At 53.7% G+C, this 25,687-nt stretch overlaps 1 protein-coding gene across 3 annotated transcripts; it reads left to right on the forward strand.

Annotated features, from left to right (window-relative positions):
* Positions 1-4,712: 4,712 nt before the first annotated feature.
* On the forward strand, positions 4,713-25,687 carry DHCR7 (7-dehydrocholesterol reductase). Of its 3 annotated transcripts, none has more exons than XM_043452091.1 (9): positions 4,713-4,862; positions 11,136-11,264; positions 13,529-13,632; positions 14,206-14,428; positions 15,886-15,973; positions 16,670-16,883; positions 19,359-19,563; positions 20,379-20,510; positions 23,700-25,687. In XM_043452091.1, exons 3-9 carry the CDS (start codon positions 13,535-13,537, stop codon positions 24,162-24,164), a joined length of 1,425 nt encoding a protein of 474 aa, XP_043308026.1. In that variant the 5' UTR covers positions 4,713-4,862; positions 11,136-11,264; positions 13,529-13,534; the 3' UTR covers positions 24,165-25,687. The 3 variants fall into 3 exon arrangements, with proteins under 3 accessions (XP_043308026.1, XP_043308027.1, XP_043308028.1); XM_043452092.1 differs by having other exon boundaries at positions 4,834-4,900; XM_043452093.1 differs by lacking the exon at positions 4,713-4,862 and adding an exon at positions 4,988-5,124.

Below are 25,687 nucleotides of genomic sequence, written 5' to 3' on the forward strand. Positions count from 1 at the left end.
GCCCCGCCCCTGATGGCCCCGCCCCTCGGGACTGGACTTCAGAGGCAATGGCGATAGGCCCCGCCCCCGGATCGCCCCGCCCCGTCCTGGGTCGCCCCGCCCCGCTGGCGAAGCGAGGCCGGGACTGGACCTCCGAGCCAGCGACGACAGGCCCCGCCCCCGACCGTCCAGTCCCCGCTCCGCCCCGCCCGTGGAGCTCCGCGCCGCGCCTGCGCGGGGGGAGGCCCGCCGAGCGGCCTGGGGCCGGCGGGAATCCAACCCCGGTATCTGCCGGCGCCCGCCTGACGCAGACCCAGGCAGGTGGGACCGTCTCCGGGTTCTGGACCGCAGGTGGAGGGGCCGACCGGCCCGCGTGCCCCCATCCCTCTATTTCATTCCACACCTCCCCGCAAACTGCGTCTTAACAGCCCTGTAGGGGTCCCCCGCCCACCGTCAGTTACGTTCCTTTTCGTTATTGCTGCGCTTCGGCACTGCACGGCAGGACTAAAGCACACTTTATCGGTTCATCCCCGACGGGCATTTAAGTGAGCAGCCCCGTGCCAGCGCACACGCGCTTTAACATACACGCACTGCTACTTCCGTTCCTATGTTCATCTCCTTGGAGGGCACCTGTAGTTTCTTTGCATCTACGGTTGCCAGTTTCCCCTGGGGCTGCAGCCATCTGCGCCTCCCCAGACGCCTGACCTGGGTTATGCATATGTGCAACTTTACTAAATGTTGCTCAATTTCCTCTGTAGCGTTTGAACCTGTTCACTACCAGTAGTTTTTCAGCTTTTGTTTTCACATTTCACCCTTTAGTCCCCTTAGGGGACGAATTCATTTTTTTCCCTCCGAATGAATAAGCAGCTGACTGGCTATCTTTGATAGAATAGGCACTCTTTTCTCCCAGTTTGCAATGCTGCCTCTCCTATAGATACACATTTTTACATTTGAAACAAACTTGTTTCCTATTTATAAAGTTAGACTTGTTCATGATAGACAATTTGGAAATCTCAGAAAAGAATGAAAATGTTTATATGTTCATTCATTTAATTCTAACTTTGACCCTTTGGGGGATAGTTTTCTTTGCCAGAAACACCTCAGTCCTTTTCAGTTAACTCAAATCTCTCCTGCCAACCATGGCTGCAGATGGTGACTGCAACCATGAAGTTAAAAGACACTTGCTCCTTGGAAGAAAAGCTATGCCCAACCTAGACAGCATATTAAAAACCAGAAGCATTACTTTGCCAACAAAGTTCCTTCTAGTCAAATCTATGTTTTTTCCAGTAGTCATGTATGGATGTGAGAGTTGGAGTATAAAGAAAACTGAGGGCTAAAGAACTGATGTTTTTGAACTGTGGTGTTGGAGAAGACTCTTGAGAGTCCCTTAGACTGCAAGGAGATCCAACCAGTCCATCCTAAAGGAAATCAGTCCTGAATATTCATTGGAAAGACTGATGCCGAAATTGAAACTCCAATACTTTGGCCACCTGATGTGAAGAACTGACTCATTTGAAAAGACCCTGATGCTGGGAAAGATTGAAGGCAGGAGGAGAAAGAGGATGACAGAGGATGAGATAGTTGGATGGCATCACCAGGTTGAATGGACACGAGTTTGAGCAAGCTCCACGAGTTGGTGATGGACAGGGAAGCCTGACGTGCTACAGTCCATGGGGTCGCAAGGAGTCGGACACGACTGAGCGACTGAACTGAACCATGGCTGCTTCTAGGCCTTAGCCAGGAATGGAGCAAATCCTACAAAGTCTGGTTGGAGTGGAAACCAAGCACATTCTTTAATAATGATGTGAGCATGTTATTTGATAAAGAGTCGGTTTGGAGGGGTTCCTACTGGCCAATTATGGGACAATTTGTATATCCAAAGGTAATGACTTTTTTAAAAAAAAGGTGAATGACAGTTCCTCAATGAGCAAAAAATTTACTAGCCCATACTGACACAGAATTAAATAAGGAAGGGAAATTCTTTATAGAAAAAAATGCCAACTAATCAATCCTGAAAGGATGATGAAGTTAGATCACCCTTTGGCATGAAGAAGTTTGATTCCAGCAAGAGTCATCATTAAATGCTAGATAATTGGACCGAAGGTTATTTGGGAGCAGTGTGTTTACACAGTCTCAAAGTATCACTCCACAGCTTATTCATTAATCATGAAGGGAAAGTGGAGACTTTTGCCAGAAACCACCGGAACCACAGGATCAAACTCACCAACGACAAAGGGACAAAGTGACATCATGTTGCTCCCTGCTGTGCTGTATGACATCTATGTAGTATATTATCCTGCCCCACAATGCATCACCTAAATGCAAGGACAGAGACTTCCCTGGTGGTCCAGTAGTTCAGACTCTGGTTTCCACTGCAGGGGGCCACAGGTTCCACTCCTAGTTGGGGAACTAAGATCCCACATGCTACTCAACGTGGCTGGAAAAAAAAAAGGACAAGGAAAACAACCAAACCAAATCAAGAGACTTGCTGTGAAGAAAAGCTAGCCTTGACTCTTCAAAATGGTCAAGGACCAAGAAGATACAGTAAAACAAAACAGAAAGCAGTGCTGGGGCAGAGGTCTAGATTAATGGAGGCTGAGGAACCAAGATAACTAAATGCACAGTGTGGTTCCCCAATTGGATCCTGGATTTTTAAAATGAGCTATAAAGGACATATGGGCTTCCCTGATAGCTCAGTTGGTGAAGAATCCACCTGCAATACAGGAGACTCTGGTTTGATTCCCGGGTCGGGAAGATCCACTGGAGAAGAGATAGGCTACCCACTCCAATATTCTTCAGCTTCTCTTGTGGCTCAGCTGGTAAAGAATCTGCCTGCAATGTGAGAGACCTGGGTTCCATCTCTGGGTTGGGAAGATCTGGAGAAGGGAAAGGCTACCCACTCCAGTATTCTGGCCTAAAGAATTCCATGCACTGTACAGTTCATGGGGTCACAAAGAGTTGGACACAACTGAGCAACTTTCACTTTTTCATAAAGGATATGATTGGGACAGTTGGAGGAAACTAAATATGAGTAATATATCAGACAATAGCATTGAATGAATGCTAGATTTCCAGAGTATGGCCACTTTATTTTGATAATGTAGGAGAATGTCCTTGTTATTAGGAGATGGATACTGAAATATTCAGGAAGGAGGTATCATCTATAGCTAATTAATGTTTCAGGAAAAATACACACAGCTACAGGAAGGCAGAGAGAAATTAAATGTGGCAAACTGTTGACAGCTGCTGAATCTAGGTATGTGGGTGTTCACTTTACTATTTATTCAACTGGTTTGCATGTTTGACATTTTCAAAATAAAAAACTGCAGAGGGAACAAATGTTTCCATGAGGGAGACAGAAACGCCCATGCAGACCCCTCTGGCAGAAAGGCCGATTCCCAGATATTGCAAGTGGAGCTGCCCCTTGCCACCAGACGCTGTCTGGGTTCCGCAGCCACCCAGGTCGAGGTCATGCCCTAGCAAAAGTAGCCTGTGTACCATGATTGAGGGAGGCAGGGGTATATGAGAGAGGGTTGGCCACTCCTGCTGTCAACAGAAATAATAAACCAATCTATAATAGGAATAGAAGTTTTATTTGAGCCAAACTGAAGATTATAGCCTAGGAGACTCTGATTCGAGAAGCAATTAAAACTACAAAGTGGGGGATGCTTATAAAGGCAAAACCCCACAAAATGATGAAAGCTGTTTGTCAGTAATTGTAATCACAATTGGCAAGAGGTAAGTATGTTTGTTAAGCAAGGATTAGTTGGAGCCCAAAATGGTTGCCTAATGACAAGAGGAGACCTTGAGTCTTTGAAGTTTGCTGCTGGCAGCTAGCAGATGGCTGTTCGGAGACTTAGCTGGTGGTGTCCTTGAGGGTGATAAAGTTCAGGAAACTCAAGTTCTCAGTGACGCAGGAACAGGTCTGAGACCCTGTCCACAGTGGTCATCCAGATCCATTTCAAATGCCTGAACTGTAATTCCTCCATTTTGATTTTTTTAAACGGCCTTCTTTGTTTTGAATGGTTAAAGCGGATGTAGAACGCCCCGTTTAATAGGCCACAGACAGGTGTTTTTGGTGAGCCTACAGTCAGGTTGACTCACGGCTGGAATGAATGCCCCAGCCCTTGCCATGTGAACCAGGGGACCACACCGCGGGCCTCTCTTATTAGGGGGCTTCCCCACGTGGTTGACCTAAGCTGCAGCACCCCCCGCCCCCCGCCCCCCATCCCTCATTCAAATTCTCCCTCTGCCCAACTCTGCTACTTCCTGTCCTCTGGGCGGCTCTGCGCAGCTGATCGGTACCCTGAACTCCAACTCTGGCCCCCTTCCAGGCGAGCCCTCACCTGTGATGGCCTTCCAGCCTGCACGCCCTGCTTCAGTCTCCTCCACACCAGTTTTCACCATATTCCTCAATGACGGTTTGTTTACTGATCCCGCTTCCCCCGTATCCCCACCCCCACGTGCACCCCAAGGGCAGCGATCTTGTCTGTTTCGTGGATTGATGTGGACCCCACTGGCAGAAGAGGAAACAGGCTGGGGAGCTCAGCGGCCTGCCCACGACCGCGGCTGGGGACGCGCCCCCCAGCTTGGGCCGCGCTCCCGGGGGCTCGTGGGTCCCGCCCCCGCCGGCAGGCCGCGCGCGGGGCAAGCCCTCGGCTGTCAGTCTCTCGCCCAGCGGCTGCCGAGTGGAGCGCGCGATGGCCCGGAGTCAGCCCACGGGGTGGGGCGAGGCGCCGCGGCCAATCGCCGGGCCCGAGGGGCGCCGGGTCGCGCAGGGCCCGTCTGCGATTGGCCGCCTGTCGCTACACCTCATCGTGGGGACCGGGCGGACATCGGCTCAGACTGAGCGGGTCAGAGCTGGCCCGGAGCCGGGTGCGCAGGTGAGCAGGCCCGCGGCGCCGGGGTGGGCTGCGCGCAGGTGGGTGCGCGCAGAGGGCGGGTGGACAGATCGGGGGGGCGCGCGCAGCCCGGGGGTGGGCTGGGCGTGGAGGGCGGCGGGTGATCGGCGTAGGAGCAGTCGCATGCGCAGGGGGCGCGTGCGTGCGGGCGAGGGTTGGCACCCCGAAGACGACCCTTTGGGGATGCTAGTCCCCCGGCGGTGGTCCGGAGCTCCCTGGGCGAGCCGAGACGAGGCGGAGCCCGGTGAGTGCCTCTTGGGCCGGGGGGACCGCTTCCTTCCTCGCGTGCCCCGCGCGAGTGGATGCAGTTTTCTGTTGAAGAAACATGGACCATCTGTCTGCTCGCTGAGAAGCGGGGAGCCGGGAGCAGCTTCTGAATTGCTTCTGAAATGAAATGAAGTCGCTCAGTCGTGTCCGACTCTTTGCGACCCCATGGACTGTTCTGAATTGCTTCTGAAATGAAATGAAGTCGCTCAGTCGTGTCCGACTCTTTGCGACCCCATGGACTGTAGCCTACCAGGTTCCTCTGTCCATGGGATTTTCCAGGCAAGAATACTGGAGTGGGTGGGTTGCCATTTCCTTCTCCAGGGGATCTTCCCAACCCAGGGTTTGAACCCGGGTCTCCCTCATTGTAGGCAGACGCTTTACCGTCTGAGCCACCAGGAAAGTCACAGAATTGCTTCTAGGAATAGACTAATCGCAGGGGGCTGGGGGGTGGGGGTCGGGCCGGCCTGCAGTGCACGAAGTTGCTGGCAGAAGACCAAAGCCGCCCTCCTTCTCTTCCAGCGTTCCTCACTAACTTAACTGATGGAGTAGTGTTGCCTTTCTTGGACATTTTATAACTTTATGGAAAAGGTTTTTAAGGGTAGGAATTGCTCTGGTGAGATTTCAGACAAAAAGAGAAAGGAGGGAGGAAAACTGCAAATGAGGAGATCATGTTTATCAAAAGTGGTGTTTCCTGAATGTCTGGCGCTGTGCTGGGTTCTCAGAACACCCTGTGTTCTAGACATCGCTCCATCTTACAGATGAGAAGACTGAGGCTCCCCAGAGGTGCAGTGACATGTGGAGAGTCGTGTACTTAGCGACATAGCCACAGTCCAAACCCAGAGATACTGGCGACAGACTGGTTTGGAGGGAGGAGTCCTCAGGGCAATGCCTGCATTTACTGGGGGGGTGGGGGGTGGGTGGGCAGGTGAACAATCCCAGGTGCCTTGAAGGGCCCCAGGAAGACCAGAGGAACAGGCCTGAGGGGGTGGAGTTACCCCACCTGCAGGACACTCTCCACTGAAAAACCAGGATGGTTTCCCAGGTAAAAACCCAGAAACAACCATGCAGTTACTTCTTACAATAATTCTCATAAAAATCCTTCTGTATACCAACTGCTTAAAAAAAAAAAGTTACGGATTTATGTAGTAGATCTACTAAGATTAGAAAAAGCCAAGAAGTGAAGTTGCAAAAGAATTTGGAGGTAAACTAATTTGGGGAGGAAAAGAAGGAGGGAGGGTGGGTATGTATCGAGTGACAAGTAGCTTGTGTGACAATCTGGAGAATAAGCAGCAAAGTTCAGGGACTCCTGGAGCTGAACTGAGGGGATTTGCACTTTTTTAAGAAATAATTTTCATTTTTTATTTCTGGCTGTGCTGGGTCTTTGTGGCTTTCTCTGGTTGCAGCGAGCGGGGGCTACTCTTTGGTTGCCCTGCACAGGCTTCTCATCGTGGCAGCTTCTCGTGTTGTGGAGCACAGGCTGAAGGGTGCTTGGGCTTCAGTAGATGTGCACCATCAACATCCCAACACAGGCTCAGTTGCTCCGAGGCATGCGGGATCGTCCTGGATCAGGGACCGAACCTGCATCTCCTGCCATGGCCGGACTTTTTGTTTAATACCACTGAGCCACCAGGGAAGCCCCTGGACTTGGACGTTTGACTTCTAAACGTGATTGTGTTACAGGGAGCATGTATGTCACAACTTTTGAAAAACAGAAACCCTTGCATCTGCAGTCAAAGCTGCAGTTTACCCTTTATAATTAAGAGAGTTAGAATTAGGACTTGGTGTTTCTGGAATTTCCTTCCAGGACTCTTGCCTATTTCTGGAGGCCCCAGAAGGGCCCCAGGCGTGGGTTGCTGTGCCCCAACCAGGACCTTAACCCTCTCCATGGCAGTCGGGCCAGAGCTCTCCAGGGCCAAGCTCTGGGAAGGGTCAAGAGCCGTCTCTGCATTTGGCAACCAAGGCTCGTGAATTGCACGTACAGGTGAGGGCATGACCACCCCATCCGAAGTGGGTGGGAGGATGTAAAAAAGCTGCAGGTAAACTCAAGTATCACCCCACACATCACTGCCCCCTGCTTTGAGGACCGATGACCTCCCTGCCCCTGGAGAGAGCCACAAATGTCCCCAGAACTGTGGATTTAAGGACTCCAAGAGCTATTTCAACAGCTCTTTTTATTGTTGTTAAATTGTTTTATAACACAAGTACATGTCTGCTAGAAAAATTAGGAAAAGGGGCTGGGGGAGCCCAAGTGGCATCCCGCACCGTTGAGGATTTTGGTATATGGCTTTAAAACATTATGTGCCTCACCAGGTCTTAGCTGCAGCATGTGGGATCTAGTTCCCTGACCAGGGCTTGAACCTCGGCCCCCTGCTTTGGGAGTACAGAGTCTTAGCCACTGGATCAGAATGAGTTTCTGAATAGCTTTTTAGTGATAGACTGTCTTACAGCTCGCCCTTGTGCTGGTACATACCAGGGAACCTTCTTCCATGTTTTTAACCTCATTCTTCGTAACAGCTGCTGAATACTCCACTGTACCAGGGCGTCGTCGTTTTCCCCATCTCCTGATTGATAGTCATTTTGTCATCTCCAATATGTTGCAAGTGCTCCAGAATGGAAGTTCTTGCGTCTACCTTTTCACATGGCCATCTATTTATGTCCCAGGATGAATTCCGACAGGTGGCAACTGAGCCAGCCTGAAGGTCTACCTGGCCTCTGGAACTGTCTTCCAGTTGAAGAGCAGCTGCCCAGCCCTCACTGGGCCTGAATTCTCTCATTCCTTTAAGTACAAGTTAGGGCACGTCTGTCCTTTTACGTGTCTCTTACTCCTTAGACGGGCACATTTCTAGAACAGAACCTCTGCGGTTCAATAATGTTCCAGCTGCTTCTCTATGTATGTTAGGGTAGTACCGAGCCCAGCACGCACAAAGACTGACTGTTGTCATCACTACTCTGAATTTATTATTATTATTATTATTATTTTTGTCTCGGCTGTGCTGGGTCTTCGTTGCTGTGTGCAGGCTTTCTCTGCTTGTGGCAAAAGTGGGGGCTATGCTTAGCTGCGGTGCGTGAGCTCCTCGTTTCGGGGGCTTCGCGTCGTGGAGCGTGGCTTCAGGGGTCGTGGTGCAGGGGCTCTGTTGCTCTGTGGCACGTGGGCTCCTCTGGGACCAGGAATGAAACCGGTGTCCCCTGCATTGCGAGGCGGCCTCTTAACCCCTGGGCCACCAGCAAAGCCTTACCACTCTGGATTTTACTCCTCAGCCTCCCAAGTGTGTCACAGGAGGCGGCGTGCCCGCAGACCCAGCTCCGTCCCCATAGGTCTGTGCCAGCTGCTTTCTCCACTTTCCTGGCCTCAACTTCTCCATCTGTAAAATTGGGCCCAATAACGGCAACTCTCCAGAGTGGGGTGGGAATTCTGTGGGTTCACAGGTGTTTGCAGCTTGGTAGATGCCCAGCAAATAGTGGCCCCCTGTGACTGCCTATGTCACCCTGGGATGGCCCTGACAGTATATCATGCTCCCCTAATACCTTGCTGCTCCCCCATCAAGAATCAGAGCCTGCTTCCCCTCCCCTTGAAAGGTGGTGGGCTTCTGACTCAGTGTGGCCAACATAACGCCCTGGGAGTGATGTCACATGCCTTCCCATGAAGAAAAGGCAGCTTGGGCACCTCTTCCCTCCGCCCTGAGGCCTCCATGCTGGGAGGAAGCCCAAGCTCCACCCGCACCATCACATCCCAGGCTGGAGCTAACCTAGCCAGCCTCCCCGGATCCCCGACCCACAGAAACACTGAAAGAGGACAAAAGATGGTTTTGTTTTGTTTTTGACCGCACCACTTGTGGAATCTTAGTCCCCTAATCAGGGACTGAACCCAAGCCCTCAGCAGTGAAAGTACAGAGTCCTAACCACTGGACGGCCAGGAGAGTCTCAAAAGACTGTTGTTTTCAGCCTCTGCGTTGAGAAGAGACGAGTTGTGTGGAGGGCAGCTCAGGGTTGGGCATTGCAGGGGCATCCGCCTTAGACCTCTGCCAGGCTGAGCTTCACCCCAACATCCTGTGTGAGCCCACCTTCCTGAGGCCTGGGTGGTCTGGCGGTGGTCTTGGCAGTGGCTGCCTCTCTGGAAAGAACTCCGATGGGGCTTGAGAGGGGTTCTGAGCACCTGGCCCTGGGACCTCATTTACCCCACAGAGTGGGTTACTTTGTGGATGAGGAAACTCAGGCTAGCGAGTAAAGTAGCTGCTCACAGTCACCCACTTTGAGTTCCAAGTGAGGACATGTTGGCAGCAGGACCTAATCCTGCAGGGAACTTGCAGCCTTACCAGTGACATCCGGGCCTCCTGAGCATCACCGTGCCATCCCCTCTCTGCTGTGCTTCTGCATCTCGGATGCCTCTCCAAACACCAAACCCTCAAGATGCCAAAAGGGCTGCCACAGGACTTAAGCCACCTGTTACATGGGTCCTGGGCTGTTGATGGTGGTGTTCTCAGCAAGGAATGCTGAAGGCACTCGCCTGGCCTGCTTAACTGTGAGGAGCCCCATAGACACCGCTCCCCCTGGGACTATGTAGTGGCCAGACTGGCCCTTGCGGTTCTTATGATTGCAGAACACCTTCAGCAAAAGCCATTAGGGAAGGCTGAGGAACAAGGTTTATTACTCACAGGTCCTGTGGGTACTTGCCTGCTTGCATCCACTCAGCCAGACTGTGGGTGGAAAGAGGATGAGTGTGTGGGCCTGGAGCCCTGCCTTTACGAGGGCGTGAGAGTGGAGTGTTTAGAGTTTCATGGGCTCACTCTTTTTTAAAAAATATTTGTTTATTTTTAAATGGAAGATAAGAGCTTTACAGTAGTGTTGATTTCTGCCACACATCAATGTGAATCAGCCATAGGCATATGTATGTCTGCTACCTCCCACCTCCATGAACCTATTTGCAGGCAGCAATGGAGACACTAGTCATGCATGGATGTGAGAGCTGGACCATAAAGAAGGCTGAGCACCAAAGAATTGGTGCTTTAGAATTGTGATGCTGGAGAAGACTCTTGAGAGTCCCTTGGACTGCAAGGAGATCAAATCACTCAATCCTAAAGGAGATCAACCCTGAATATCCACTGGAAGGACTGATACTGAAGTTGAAGCTCCAATACTTTGGCCACCGATTCCAAGAGCCGACTCATTGGAAAACACCCTGGTGCTGGGAAAGATTGAGGGCAAAAGGAAAGGGGGTGACAGAAGATGAGATGATTGGATGGCATCATCGACTCAATGGACATGAGTTTGAACAAACTCTGGGAGATGGGGAAGGACAGGGAAGCCCGGCGGGCTGCAGTCCATGGGGTCGCCTGTGGAGCTCAAAATGTGGCCCGGGGAGCGGACCAGAGTGCCGAAAAGCCCCATGCACTTCCATGGCTCCTCCCTGGGTGTGTGTGTGGGCTTTGAAGCCCCAAGACACTCGGGAAGGTCACTGGGTCCAGGAAGTCTGCAGAGAACCAGGCTCCAAGCCCAGATCACTGTCTGTGATGCCCTGTATTCACTGGCACTCACTGGTTCTGGGAATGCCTAGGGGGAAGATGCATGCTTGGGGGCAGGGGTGGGGCTGGGGGTGGGGGTGGAGTGGGCAGGGTGGGACTTGATCCAGGTCAATGGTACAGACACTCCAGGGGCGTGTGCGCCGCCCCGAACGAGTCTGCAAAGAAGCCAACTTGGGCTGTTCCTCAGTCCACCCTGTTAAGGCTCCTCTCCAGGGCAACTCCTCCAGGAAGCACCGCCCCCCCATCCAGCTCCACCCATTGTTTATAAGAGCTTCCTCCTCGACAGACATTTGTGTGCCAGGCAGAGAAGCTACAAGATGAGATTGCCTTATCGTGGAGATCCCCACCCATGGGGACTCTTGTACTTTCAAACCCTGGGTGCTGAGCCATTACCAGGTGGGACTTGGGAAAATCATCATTTGGGTGCTTATCCCCCTGAGTCTTTTTGTCACCTTTGTGTGCCCTGCAGGACTTTGTTCAGTGGGTTGAAAAGGATCTCGCAGGCCTGTGGAGCGTAAGAGTCTAGAGAGTTGAAAGGGGACAGTTCAAGAAGGAAAACCCACATTCTGCAGTGGAGCCGCTCAGTAAGAGGTTGGAGGTAAGCCTCAGCGCCGCCGCTCCTGTTCAAAGGCAGCTGGTCCATCAGTGCTCAGTGTCAATTCCTGCCTGACTCTTAGGAAAAAAAGTTAATTACTTCCTGGACACCACCCTCTCCCCTATTTTCAGCCATCTCCTGCCAAGGGTATCCCTTCCACGTTTATTAAAAATTCAGTGCTTGTGACAGAGGTGCATGGATGGTTCAGTGGTAGAATTCTCACCTGCCGCGAGGGAGGTTCATTTCCCGACCCGTGCAGCCACAGCGTTCCCTTTTTGGGCTTCCCTGGTGGCTCAGGCGGTAAAGAATCCACTTAAACAGTGCAGGAGACACAGGAGACCCGGGTTTGACCCCTGGGTCAGGTGGATCCCTTGGAGAAGGGGATGGCTGTCCACTTCGGTATTCTTGCCTGGGAAATCCCATGGACAGAGGAGCCTAGCGGGCTACAGTCCAGGGGGAGGCAGAGAGTCAGACACGACTAAGCGGCTCACACACACATGACCGAGAAGTGAATGAAGGCCACTACAAGCTCAGCATAATTATGTGGGCTTGTTTTAATCCTTAGAAAATATGCTTTTGGTGTTCCAGAGTTAGCTCTTAGCCTAAACTTCTCTGGCCCTTTTGCAGTTTTCCAGCACGTTAGATCAGAGTAACTGCCATGTACCAGGCTCAAAATTCTGCGTTTTGGGCTGTAAAGATGAGTGGCCCTCTGTCCGTAAAGAACTCTTTGTCTGCCTTGGACGTCATAAATGCCCCATAAACTAACCTGTGAAAATAAAGTGATGTGCTGCAGTTTTCATCTTTGAAAAATTTTAAGTGAATGTACAAGTTGTATTACAGTGATTCATCTTCACATTTAAAATAAAACCAGAGTTAAAAGACTTATATATAAAAAATAAACAGTTCCCTACGTCATCTTAGAGTCTCATTTCCCAGAAGCAAATGCTTTTTCATTCTCTAAGCTACTTTTGTGTTGTTTTTTTACCTGCCTATTTCTAAATGATTTCCTTTTAGCACCCTCAACTTTACACATTTTTTTTCTGTCTGGCAAAATTATTATTTACTGTTATGCCACGTAATGTACTATAATTATGGTTTGGTGTTTTTCCCCTTATATGGCTTTTTATTTATTTATGTGTTTGGAGTTAATGGTTGCCTCACTTTTTCCATATGCTAAGTTTTCTATGTATCTGTCACTAATTGTTTTTCCTGCATGTTATGACAGAGCCATCATGCTTATCAGTAATTTTTGTGTGCTCTCCAACACAACAAAATGTATTATTTTCATTCCCTGCTCCCCTCGCCCCGGCCCAAAGCCATTCATCTTGTGCCATTGTGGACTGGTTTCTGTCTGGTCCGCTGCCCAGCTATTATCTTGGGATTTCCTCTTGTCCTTTCACTGGCCTTTTCTTTAGCAGCTTAAGTTTCCCTCAGAATATTTGAAGTTTTCCATCCTGTCTTCTAGAACCAGCTTGCTACTGGCATGATTCTTAATCCTGGATTTTTTCTGGAAGCATTTAAGATCATCCTTTTCTCATGCCTGATATTTTTAAACATCACCATTGTAAAGTCATTTTGGAAGTCGGGGAGTCACTGCTTCCCTCATATTATGACCATGGGTTGGCTTGTCTCTTGGTACAAGATGAATGGCTGTGGGTGGGAAGGAGGAATGGAAATGATAAATTGTGTTGGAATATGTAGAAAAGTTATTAATGTGTATGACAGCTCATTAGAGCAGTCAGGAAAAAAAAATTAGTGATAGATGCATAGAAATCTTAGCGAATGGAAAAAGTGAGGCAACCATTAACTCCAGGAAAAATAAAAAGTCATACTGAGGAGGGAACATTTTATGAGACCCAAGTAAGACCTGTAAAGCGTGTTCTAAGCAGAGAAGCAGCAGGTATCGTGAATGAGATAAATCACGTTCACGGACGGACAGAGGCCCCTGTGGCTGGAGCAGTGGGTGTGATGGGAGCGTGCGGGGGAGGGGAGGCAGGTGCATGTGGGGGGAGGTTTCTGAGCCGCAGGTATTTGGGTTTCTGTGACAAGAGGGATGTTCTGCTGTTGTTGGGAAATGAACTGGGATAACAGCAGAAGTAGGGCCAGGTTCCGGGAGTGGGAGTCCCTGCCTGGAATCATCCGTCCAGGACAAGGTGGAGAGTCCGTGAATGAAGGAGTCCAGCCCCGCGGAGGCCTGTGAACGACGGCAGGGAGTTGCAGTGTCCGTTTGTCGGGGATGATCTCAGCGTGCTGTCTCCTCCCCTCAGGGCCCAATGGCTGCGAAGTCCCAGCCCGGCGCCCCTAAAACCAAGAGTGCCAGTGGCATCACCAACGGCAAGGCTGCAGCCCAGGGGCAGTGGGGCCGTGCCTGGTAAGCTTCCCACCCGCCTTCCCAGCTGGAAAGTAAAGGGGGCTCTCGGTGAGAGGTTGACAGCCTTTGGGATTTCAGGAACCTATGAAAGCGATTCTTTTTAATCAGTAGGACTGTCATTAGTAGCAGTTTGCCAGTTTAGAAAGTTAGGAACCCAAAGAAGAAGCGACTGTAAAAGCCGCCGTCAGGGACGGCAGGTGTCCCGGCTCTGCCCTCAGCGTGTAAGACACAGGGTCATGGATCTCAGGCCACAGAGCAATGGGGACTTGGTGAGGGTCCCAGATGGCCCAGAACAGGAAGCTTCTGGAGCCGTGGGGTGTGGAAGGCCTTCTGTGCTTGTGTCCTGGGCCCTGGGCTTTCCGGGGTGCCCGTGGGCCCGTCGGCCTTCAGACTGCTCCAAGCGGAGTGTGCGAGTGGGGTGCCTTGCCTACGCGGTGGGGGCCTTGGCCCTGCGAGCCGACAGCCTCCTCTCGGGAGCCGCTGGCTGCTGTCCCCGTGGGGCTCTGTGTCCCACGTGTGAGGTCAGGGGGCCGGGCAGCCCCCATGACCTGCTGCCGTCCATCGGTCCCACAGGGAGGTGGACTGGTTTTCCCTGGCGAGCGTCATCTTCCTGCTGCTGTTCGCGCCCTTCATCGTGTACTACTTCATCATGGCCTGCGACCAGTACGGCTGCTCCCTGACGGCGCCCGTGGTGGACCTTGCCGCCGGGCGGGCTCGGCTCGCGGACATCTGGGCCAGGACGCCGCCCGTGACCGCGAAGGCGGCCCAGATCTACGCGGCGTGGGTCACGTTCCAGGTCAGCCCTCCTGGCCCCCGCGGTGGGGACTCGGCCTGCAAGCACGTCCCCTCCTCGAGGTGGGCCTGGCCCCTGGTCGGGGATGGCGTCCGGCTCACAGTGACATCCTTATTCCTGGGACCCAGCCAGGCCTCACACGCCGCCTGACGGACTTAGCTTTGTCTTCAGCTCAAGGACCACCAGGTGGCATCTCGGTGTCCGGCTCGCCTTCCATTGAGCCTCCCTGCTGAGCAGGGAGCGACACCACCTGGGAGGGCGTGAGGGCGTGGCTCCCGCCCCGGAAGCCATGTGCACGATGGGAAGCATGGCCTAGGACTGCCCAGCTCTTAAGAGCTGCTCTTGGTCTCGGCCAAGCCGAGGCCATGTCCCCAGAGGTGGTCACACAGGCCTAGCCAACGAGGGGGGCATGGCCTTGGCTCTGCTGTGACCTCACTAGCTTCCCAATCAGGAGTTCATCAGAAGGCTGTCTGCACCATGAACTTGGTGAACAGTGTTTATTATCTGAATAGACAGTATTTAGTTTCTGAATATTAATGATGATGTTATCATTATCCTGGGAAATGGTGCAGGGAGGTGCCCCCTGCCCACCCCCACCACCCTGGGATTTCCTGGGCTCTGACCTCTGCTAGCTATTTCTCCCTGCGATCCCGGCTTTTGGGCTTCAGCTTCCCTCTCATTTCAGGCCTCTTGGTCCTTTTGAGTAAAAGGTGATTTGGAGCCGCGAGAGTCACAGTAGCCTAAAGGCAGAAACAGTCCACGTGTGCATCGACAGACGTGGACACACACGTAGTGTAATCCGACCACACAGGGCAATGTTGTTCTCATGGAAAGGGGTGAGGGTCTGACACAGGCTGCAGCCTGGTGCCTTGAGAACTTGGTGTTTGGTGAGAGAAGTCGGCTCCGCAGGGGCATGTCCTGCCTGATTCTGTTTATATGCAAAGTCCAGGACAGGCAGATCCATAGAGAAAGAAAGTGCATCGGTGGTTGTCAGAGGCTGGCGGGGAGGGGCCGCTGGGAGGGACTGCCAGGGGGTGTGGGGCTCCTCTTCGGGGTGATAAGAATGTTCTGGAATTGGCCACTGGGGACAGTGGCACAAGCTCGGGAATACACTGAACTCTCTCAGTGAACACTTTTCAAGGGTGAACTGTATGGAGCGTAAGCCAGTGGGCTCTCCCAAAGGGAGTGGCTGAGCCCCGTGAGGAGACGGCGTGGGTGCTCTGACCAGTGGTGATGCGTTTCCTGTTCAGGGCTCCCTTCAAAGCCCGCAGTCAGCCTGCGGTCAGTGTTCCCAGAGCCATGAGCTCTTCTGGAAGAAGTAACCAGCCGCGATCATGGTTTCTCCCATTCGTGCGGTGCCTGCACATTCATCATCTCAACTGAGAAAGCAGAGCCGTGTCGAGGCACAGCCAGGCCCTGTAGCCCACGGGGAAACCAGCTGAAACATCTCTGCGTTGCAGGTGCTTCTGTACATGCTTCCTGACTTCTGCCACAAGTTTCTGCCGGGCTACGTGGGAGGCGTTCAGGAGGGCGCCGTGACGCCCACAGGTAACCCAGGGTCCGCCCCTGCTTGCCCACGTGCAGCCTTTCTCTGTCTGTTCCTCTTACGGGGCCTGACCCCCCAACCACCCACCCCGCCAACACACACACACACACACACACACACACACACACACGCACACAGCCTCCAGGGATCAGAAATCACATTCCCAACCAGGGAACGAAATAGCCCCCGCTCCCTGCCGGTCGTGTGGCTGGGCTCGCAGAGCATCTTCCCGGCAGGGACACTTGGAGTCCCCCAGGGGCATCGCGGGGGCCCAAGCTTTGACTTACAGGGCCTTAGGGCCGCCTGGTCCGTTCATTCCCTGCAGTCACTGAGACCCTGGCCCGACCCACAGAAAGCTCTTGGCTACCCTCCCCTCAGCCCCAGCCCCACCAGGTGCCACAGGGGACCCTTGTCCCTTCTGCTGTGGCTCCAGCTTCCGGCAAACTGCAGGCTGGTGACTCAGCCTCGGGCCAGTTGTAGACGTCCTGTGCCCTCTCTCCCACTCTTAGGGATTCCGCCAGCACCAGCGCTTAGTCCCCAGCTCACAGTGTGAGGTGTGCTGCCGGCGTGTTGACCCTGAGTGCCTGAACGGCAGCAGCCACTGACTGGCTCTGGGGCTGGGGGCTGGGGACCCCAGAAAGGAGCCAGGAGCAGTTACAGCGGGCAAACGGCCCCGCTCTCGCATCTCCCCCCTGCAGGAGCCGTCAACAAGTACGAGATCAATGGCCTGCAGGCCTGGCTCCTCACGCACCTCCTGTGGTTTGCCAACGTCCACCTCCTCTCCTGGTTCTCTCCCACCATCATCTTCGACAACTGGATCCCGCTGCTCTGGTGTGCCAACATCCTGGGCTACGCCGTCTCCACCTTCGCCATGGTCAAGGGCTACCTCTTCCCCACCGATGCCCGGGAATGGTACGTCCTCAGCAGCTGCGTGAGCCCTAGGTGGCGGGTCAGTGCCTTTTTCTAGGACATTGGGCTAGGACGTTGCAGAAGCCTGAGGATTGAGCATCCTTGAGGAGGAGCTCAAGGGACCGCAATGGACTCTGGGGAGCATCTGTACTGAATGGGTGGCTTCTCCTGCCTTAGGGAGGATGCAGTTGAAGGTGGCCAAGTCTATCTTCAGTGGCTGAGTTATCTCCAGCAGGGCCATAGGGAAGAAGGAGGGCGGGAGAGGCAATGCCTTCTTGCAGGCAGGAGCAGCCCATTCCTTCTTTCTGTGAAACGTCAGTGCGGCCTGAAGCAGTCTTAGTGAGAAGTCTTGTTACCTCGGTGGCTTTAATGTAATAGCTTCCCAGGAAGAGCCGGACTGATTGGTGTCCATTCTCATGGAGCCTTGGGTGAGATAGTTATCAACCATCCACCTACCCATCTCTTCATACACCCGTATATCCAATTCTTCATCCATTCATCCACCACCCACCCATCCGTTTATCCATCCGTCCATTCAACACATCCACTCACCCATTCATCTGTTCATCTACCCATCCAACCACCCATCCATCTACCCATCCAACCACCCATCCATCCAACCATCCTCCTATCTACCCATCCACTCATCCACCCATCTACCCATCCAACCACCCATCCATCCAACCATCCTCCTATCTACCCATCCACTCATCCACCCATCTACCCATCCAACCACCCATCCATCTATCCATCCAACCATATACCCATCCACTCATCCACCCATCTACCCATCCAACCACCCATCCATCTATCCATCCAACCATATACCCATCCACTCATCCACCCATCTACCCATCCAACCACCCTCCTATCTACCCATCCAACCACCCATCCATCTATCCATCCAACCATATACCCATCCACTCATCCACCCATCTACCCATCCAACCACCCATCCATCTATCCATCCAACCATATACCCATCCACTCATCCACCCATCTACCCGTCCAACCACCCATCCATCTATCCATCTATCCATCCAACACATCCACTCATCCATTCATCCGTTCATCTACCCATCCAACCACCCATCCATCTATCCATCCAACCACCCATCCATCTATCCATCTACCCATCCAACCACCCATCCAACCATCCTCCCATCCACTCATTCACCCATCCAACCACCCATCCATCTATCCATCCAACCATCCTCCCATCCACTCATCCAACCACCCATCCATCTACCCATCCAACCACCCATCCATCTTTCCATCCTCCCATCCACTCATCCAACCACCCATCCATCTACCCATCCAACCACCCATCCATCTTTCCATCCACCCATCCACTCATCCACCCATCCAGCCAGCATCCATCTATCCATCTATCCATTCATCCCACATCCCCTGTCCCTCCCTCCCTGTCTCCCTGTATCCATCCATTCACCCAGCCATCCATTCATCTATCCATGCATCTACTCATCCCCCCCATCTCTCCCTCCCCGCCTCCCTCCATGGACACATTCATCAAGAGATGTTTGTTGGGTCCCTCCTATAGACAGGTGTAGGCAATGATTCTTGTTCTCGGGGTGATTGCATTTTAGTTTTGGTTCCAGATGAAAGCAAAGTGTGCTTCCTTTAACTGTTGCCCCTAGGCTCTTAGGAAGCGTGTTTGGATTATGGCACTTTGAGCTTGTGTGATGAGCAAGTAACGAGGCCGGTCTTCTACACCTTGTGGAAATCATTTTCTCTGCTTTATAATCACATCCCCTATTGTAGACTTTGTATATTTTGCTTCTTTCTACTTATCCTAGTTGAGGGAAATGGACATGAAAATATATTTCCCTAACTAACAGAGAAATCCCCGTCTATGTGCAGCAGGTGGTAGAGAGAGTCTCCAGCTGGGTTACCCTGGCTGACTCTCTGCTCACTCCTGTGGTCAGGTGATGAGGGCAGCAAAGCATTTAAAATTTGCCCCGCAAGGCATGGGTGTGGGCCCTGGAGCCGGGCACCTGGCTCTGAGACTGGCGCTGTTTTTCACGTCTACCTCGGCATCATTTATAACCTCGCTTGCCCACGGAGGCCTGAATGCTCTATGAGTCGTTCAGAATAAAGTCTCTGTCCAGCCGAGCCAGTTGGGCAGCTCACCTCCGGGGAACCTGGAGGTGGGAGGGAGGATCGATGCTAGGCACCTGCCCAGGTTACAGTCTCCCCACCTTTATTACAACAGAGTGAGCCTCTCAGCTCAAGGCCGGGGCTGAATGTGAAGTGAAGTATCATGGCTGTCGGAGAGGGGGCCGGAGGCTGACGTGGCCTCTGCGTGCCGGGTCCTTGCAGTTCACGGCAGGCCTCCCCCAGGTCTTCTCTCTTGGGCCTGCAGTACCCAGGCTGGGCTGAGCACCTGAGCACCGGCCAAGGAGGCTGCTTGTGAGAGGCACTCGCTGACAGCATGCATCTGTCGTTTGTGTTTTCAAGCAAATTCACAGGCAATTTCTTTTACAACTACATGATGGGCGTTGAGTTTAACCCCCGAATTGGGAAGTGGTTTGACTTCAAGCTCTTCTTCAATGGGCGCCCTGGGATCATCGCCTGGACCCTCATCAACCTGTCCTTTGCAGCCAAGCAGCAGGAGCTCTACGGCTATGTGACCAACTCCATGGTCTTGGTCAACGTCCTGCAGGTAGCCTGCTCGTGGCCTGGGTCGGGGGTTGTGGGCTCTGACACCAGCTGGGTGCTGGGGAAACCCGAAAGCCAGATAGCTTTCAAAAGACAGTAAGAAATATTAGTCGCTCAATCATGTCTGACTCTTTGAGACCCCATGGACTGTATAGCCCACCAGGGTCCTCTGTCCATGGACTTCTCCAGGCAAGAATACTGGACTGGGTAGCCATGCCCTCCTCCAAGGGCTCTTCCCAACCCAGGGATTGAATGAACCCTGGACTCCTGCATTGCAGGCAGCTTCTTTACCATCTGAGCCCCCTGGGAAGTCTCTTGGAAGACTGTAATCTGCGCCTTTAGAAGGGGGTCGGCACCCTTCGCACGTGTCTGGGAGTCTGGCTGCAGAGTGGGAGGCGAAGGAGTCATGTCCTCACCTGTCAGACACTGCACTGGCCCCGGGGGCTCGTGTGGCCCATGGCAAACTCCTGTTTGCTGCTCAGGCGTGTCAGTGGTCCTGGCAACACAGCTCTGATGGCTGTGGAAGGACCCCGTCCCAATCCCCCACCCCCACAGCCATCTCTCTGCTCCCAGCTCCACAGCCCTGGACATCGGCGTCCAGGACGTTGCTGGGCGCCCCTCTTCTGGGCCACGTGTCATCTCAGACTGCAGATAGGGACTCCCTCCCCCCACTTATCCCCTGATGGCCCAGGACCTGCAGGAAGTGCAGCAGCTGCCTCATCAGGGGAGCTCAGAGACGCCCAGGGACCCCATCCCGTCCTGGAGTGTGGTTTCCCCGTCTGCGCCTGTGGTCAGTATCTGACCACTCCTGTGTTGCAGGCCATCTATGTGCTGGACTTCTTCTGGAACGAAACCTGGTACCTGAAAACCATCGACATCTGCCACGACCACTTCGGGTGGTACCTGGGCTGGGGGGACTGCGTCTGGCTGCCGTACCTATACACGCTGCAGGTGAGGAGATGGCCAGGGAGCCCCTGTGATGCTCACCCCTCTGCCCAGCAGGACCTTCGGTGGCTGGGTCCCCGGGCCCGCCCAACGCTGCCCTCAGAGCAGACAAGCTGAGCATGTGCCAAGCCTTGTCCTTGCCCAAGTGTCTGGATTTTTCAGGTGGGGGGTGGGCATCAGAACCTGGAGAAGGGAGGCTGGTGCCCTTTTAGGGAGAAGAGAAGGCTTAGTGTATGAGTCACCACAGGCTGCTGTAACAAGTATCCCAGACCAGGCGACTTGAACAACAGGATTCACCGTCTCCAGGAACAGGATTCACCGTCTCCGGTCCTGGAGGGTGGAATCCCAGACCCAGGTGTGGGCAGGGCCTCTCTCCTGAGCGTGCAGACAGCCGTCTCCTCCCTGTGTCCTCACAGGGTCGTCCCTCTGAGTGTGTCTGTGTCCTGACCTCCCCTTCTTATCAGGACAGCAGTCACATTGGATGAGGCCGACCCTGGTGACCTCATTGTACTGTAATCCCCTCTTTAAAGGCTCCTCTCTAGATACAGCCACCTTCTGAGGTCCTGGGCTTAGGACTGCACCATATGAATGTGGGGGATACAACTCAGCCCCTAAGACTCAGAGAACAGGATGATTCAGAGTAGATTTTGGGTCTAAAGAAATGACTTGTGAGATCAGGGAGGAAGAAGCTCGCTACTGATATTCATATTTATTGAGATCTTAACAGTGAAAGGGTAAGAGGCCTGCTCTCCTGTTCTTTTCCCTCGAAGGCTCTGAGTATCCACACGCATGAGTGGTGGACACGCCAGGGGGTCCTGCCCGCTCGGAGCTCATGGCCGGGCAGGGAAAGGCCCCACGCTGGCAGCCCAGGGTGGGGAGGGGGTGCTTGACAGCAAGTGGGGCGCTGACCGCTGAGAGAGGGCTAAGGAGGCGCCCCCAGCCTGGGCGAGCGTCTTGGGGCGGCCACAGCCAGACCAAGAGCAGGATGAAGAGTCTGGGGGTGAGAACACTGTCAGACCAGAGGCTGGGGGTCAGAGCCCACTGCCAGGCCGGAGGCCTGCAAGAGGGGGGCGTTCCAGGGGCGAGGAGGGTGGAGGCTGGCCGGGGCCGCAGGCTCTGGGAGAGGCTCCCTCGCATGCGTCACAAGAGTCGAGTGTAGAAACCTTCCTGGGGAGCCGGAGGGACCTGGCTTTGCACCTCTGTTGGGCCACCAGCCAGGGATGGGGAAATTCAGGGCGGACTCACCTTGGTTAGGGCTGGGCTGCTGACTCAAGGTGGGCTGGGCAGCTCTGCCACGGGAGCAGCCTCGGAGACGGGTGCTGGTTCTGAGGCTGTTGCGTGCCTGCTAAGTCACTTCAGTCATGTCTCTCTGTGACCCCGTGGACTGTAGCCCGCCAGGCTCCTCTGTCCGTGAGATTCTCCAGGCAAGAAGACTGGAGTGGGTTGCCATTTCCTTTCCCAGGGGATCTTCCCGACCCAGGGTTCAGACCCGCATCTTTTATGTTTCCTGCGTTGGTAGGCGAGTTCATTACCGCTGAGTCACCCGAGAAGCCCTCTGAGGCTGTTGGGGGATGTCCAGCCCTCCACACCACTCCCAGCTCGAAGAGAACAGCCCTCCCTTCCTCTGCGTGGTGTGCGGTCTCCCGTGTAGGGTGGCTGCGTGGAGAGCCTGGCCACATGCCGCCTGCTCGTGGCGTGAGCCCAAGTGAGGAGGTGCGGGGTGGAAGAGAACAGGTTCCTGGGCACGTGCGTGGTTCGCAGCAGCTCAGATGGCCCGCTTTAACAGACTGCAAGAGTGGAGGGAACCCACGCGGACAGACCTTGTAGGCTGGCCAGGACGTGCATGGGCAACGTGGTGAGCAGTCAGCCAGTCCTTCAGGCAGTGAGGGCAGGGCTGCTGTTACCTGGCTGACCTCCTGCAGCATCCCGCAGCAAGAGCGGGAAAGCAGGAAGGTCCCAGCAGAGCCGGCAGGGTGGAGGGGAAAGAGCCCTGGGCTGGAGGCTGGAAGTTCTGGCCTCTGGTCCCCACTCTGAGTCTTCTGCACAGACCCTCTGGACCCATTTCTCCACTTGGTGGTTGCAGGCTCTCTGGTTCCCTGATACTGTGAGCACCATTTTCCAGGCATGCAAACTGATAGCAGGAGATCATACACACACACACACACACACACACACACACACGTATGTGTCTGTTTATCTGATTGTGTGATTGTGGTCCTGTCAAGTCCAAACTCTTCAGGGCAGCTGGCAGCAGGCTGGAGGTCCTGGGACGAGTTGGTATTGCAGCTGGGTCTGACAGCTGTCCGCTGGTAGAATTCACACTTGTTCCTGAGTCTTTTATTCTTAGTGTCTTCAGCTGATTAGATGAGGCCCACCTGCCTTGTGGAGGGTGATCAGCTTCATTCATTCTAATTGGAAACGTTAATTGCATCTTAAAAATACCTTTGTAACAACTAAACTACTGTTGGACCAAGTATCTGGGTCCCATGGCCTAGCTAAGGGGACACAAAAAATTAACTATCCTATTCAAATGATATTTTTAATATTATGCTGTGTGTGTTAATTGCTCAGCCGTGTCCACCTCTTTGCAACCCCATAGACTGTAGTCCACCAGGCTCCTCTGTCCTAGGGATTCTCCAGGCAAGAATAATGGAGTGGGTTGCCATTTCCTTCTCCAGAGGATCTTCCTGACCCAGGGTTGGAACGTGGGTCGCTTTCATTGCAGGCAGATTCTTTACCATCTGAGCCATAATTGGAAGTCCCACTATGCTATATATTTTACATTTATACTATATGTGATGTGTGTGTGTATAGATAGAAAGGCAGATAACTAACTAGGTGTGTGCATACTAAGTCGCCTCAGTCATATCTGACCCTTTGCGACGCTATGGACTGTACTCCGCCGGCCTCCTCTGTCTGTGGGATTCTCCAGGCAAGAATACAGGGGTGGGTTGCCATGCCCTCCTCCAGGGGATCCTCCCAACCGAGGGGTGGAACCTGCATCATTTGCACGTTTACTTGTTTGATCCCCTCTGAGGCGGGTGCTTCTATTCACAGGAGAGGAAACCAGTGCAGGGCTGGGTGGGCAGCTGGTCAGGGGTGCAGCTGGGGTGTGAAGCTGGGCCGTGCCCCTGAGCCCGTGGTCTGCCCACCGCCCGGACGAGGCCACCCCTGACCTCTCGCCTCGCCCCACAGGGCCTGTTCCTGGTGTATCACCCCGTGCAGCTGCCCACCCCCTACGTGCTGGGCGTCCTGCTGCTGGGCCTGCTCGGCTACTACATCTTCCGGATGACCAACCACCAGAAGGACCTCTTCCGCCGCACGGACGGGCGCTGCCTGATCTGGGGCAGGAAGCCCAAGGCCATCGAGTGCTCCTACACGTCGGCCGACGGGCAGAAACACCACAGCAAGCTGCTTGTGTCGGGCTTCTGGGGCGTGGCCCGCCACTTCAACTACACGGGCGACCTGATGGGCAGCCTGGCGTACTGCCTGGCCTGCGGCGGCAGCCACCTCCTGCCCTACTTCTACATCATCTTCATGACCATCCTGCTCACCCATCGCTGCCTGCGGGACGAGCACCGCTGTGCCAACAAGTACGGCCGCGACTGGGAGCGCTACACGGCCGCCGTGCCCTACCGCCTGCTCCCCGGCATCTTCTAGAGGGGACCCGTGCCAGGAGGAGCCCCCACGGGGCGGTGAAGCGCGCGGGTCCCGGCCCCGCCCTCCAGGAGCCTCTGCGTCCTCACGCTCAGTGGAGCTCTCGCCCCGAGCACAGTGGCCGGGGTTCACACCAGCTGCCTTCTCAGCCTGTGCAGCCTCCCAGGGCGAGAGGATGACTCGTCGCCTCTCTGTCTGCGGTCCAGACAGTGGGTGTCTGACATCAAAGGGCACCTCCTCCGGCCCCCGTGGTCACTCCTGCCCTTAGCTCTTGCTAAACACAGTAGCGCTGGACCCGCCAGCTCTGCGGGTTGTCGCCCTACCAGCCTCCAGCTCCAGGAGCTGCCTGTGTGGCCCGCGCGGCGCTGGTGAGCTGCGCCCTTCAGACTTCTCCTTTGCACCCGCACCGTTACGTTCATCTGTGGGGGGCGCTGAGGGACGCTGCGCGAGGAGGCGCCAGCTCCTGGTTCTGGTTCTTCACAAACTCTGCTCAGGTGACCCAGAGACCTTGGCCACCATCAAGGGGGCCTTCACCCAAGCCTTCTCCAAGGAGACCTGAACCCCAGCCTCAGGAGGGGACCCCTTTCTTACCTTGGCCGGCTCCTCAACCCACGGGTATTCTTGACTTTTAGATGTGACTGGCCTGATAGAGTTAATAATCTTTTATTCAGGTACTTGGGAGACATCACGAGTTCAGCTCCTGACCGCCCCGATAAAGCAAACACAGGAAGTCCCTGACATACGAACAGGTTCTCTTCGGAGAAAGCGTTTGTAAAGTCCGATTTCTTCATTAAGTCCAACAGAGTTCGTGTAGGTACCCAGCTAGCACAGTTGGCTGTTTAATACTGTACTGTAATAGTTTTATAGTACTTTTCCTGCAAATAAAACATTTTTAATCTCACAGGACGTAACTTGAAAAGTACAGAGGTACAGTACAGTGGCTGGCATCAAGTGAACAGGCAGGAAGACTTACTGACTGGAGCAGGGAGAAGAGGTGGGAGATGGTAGAGCTGAATGATGGTCAGCGGCAGGAGACAGGGCCAGCTGCCGTGCCACGCCTAATGTTGGCAGAACACACGTTTGCACCTTTGAAAGTTTGCATCTTAAAGGTTCCTATGTAGAGGACTTCCTGTGTCCCAATAAAGCAAGAGTTTTTTGGCTTTGCGGTGCATATAGAATTTATGTTTACACGATTCTGTACTCTTTTCAGTGTGAAATGGCATTGTCCTAAAGGACAGTGTACGTACCTTTGGTTAAAAAATGCTTTATTGCTAAAAAACGCCGAAACGATGACCGTAGTAACATCAAAGGTCACTGATCACAGATCAGTTCACAAATGTAACGAAAGTTTTGAAGTACGGCCATAAATGCCAAGATGTGACAGAGGGGCACAGAGGGGGCAAAAGCTGTCGGAAGAATGTCACCAGTGGGGTCGCTGGACGCAGGGTTGCCAATCTTCGATTTGTATAAAAGCACCATATCTGCAAAGCACAATAAATGAGATGTGACCGTTTTAAACCTCCCCA

This window comes from Cervus canadensis, chromosome 29 (genome assembly GCF_019320065.1).
Source record: "Cervus canadensis isolate Bull #8, Minnesota chromosome 29, ASM1932006v1, whole genome shotgun sequence".
Lineage (NCBI taxonomy): Eukaryota > Metazoa > Chordata > Mammalia > Artiodactyla > Cervidae > Cervus > Cervus canadensis.

Bases quoted from the DNA above. Each gene is read 5' to 3' on its own strand.
- DHCR7 (XM_043452091.1), top strand. From the start codon at position 13,535: ATGGCTGCGAAGTCCCAGCCCGGCGCCCCTAAAACCAAGAGTGCCAGT. The intron at 15,974-16,669 runs GTAACCCAGGGT...TCCCCCCTGCAG, and splicing joins GGGCGCCGTGACGCCCACAG to GAGCCGTCAACAAGTACGAG. The intron at 16,884-19,358 runs GTACGTCCTCAG...TGTGTTTTCAAG, and splicing joins CCCACCGATGCCCGGGAATG to CAAATTCACAGGCAATTTCT.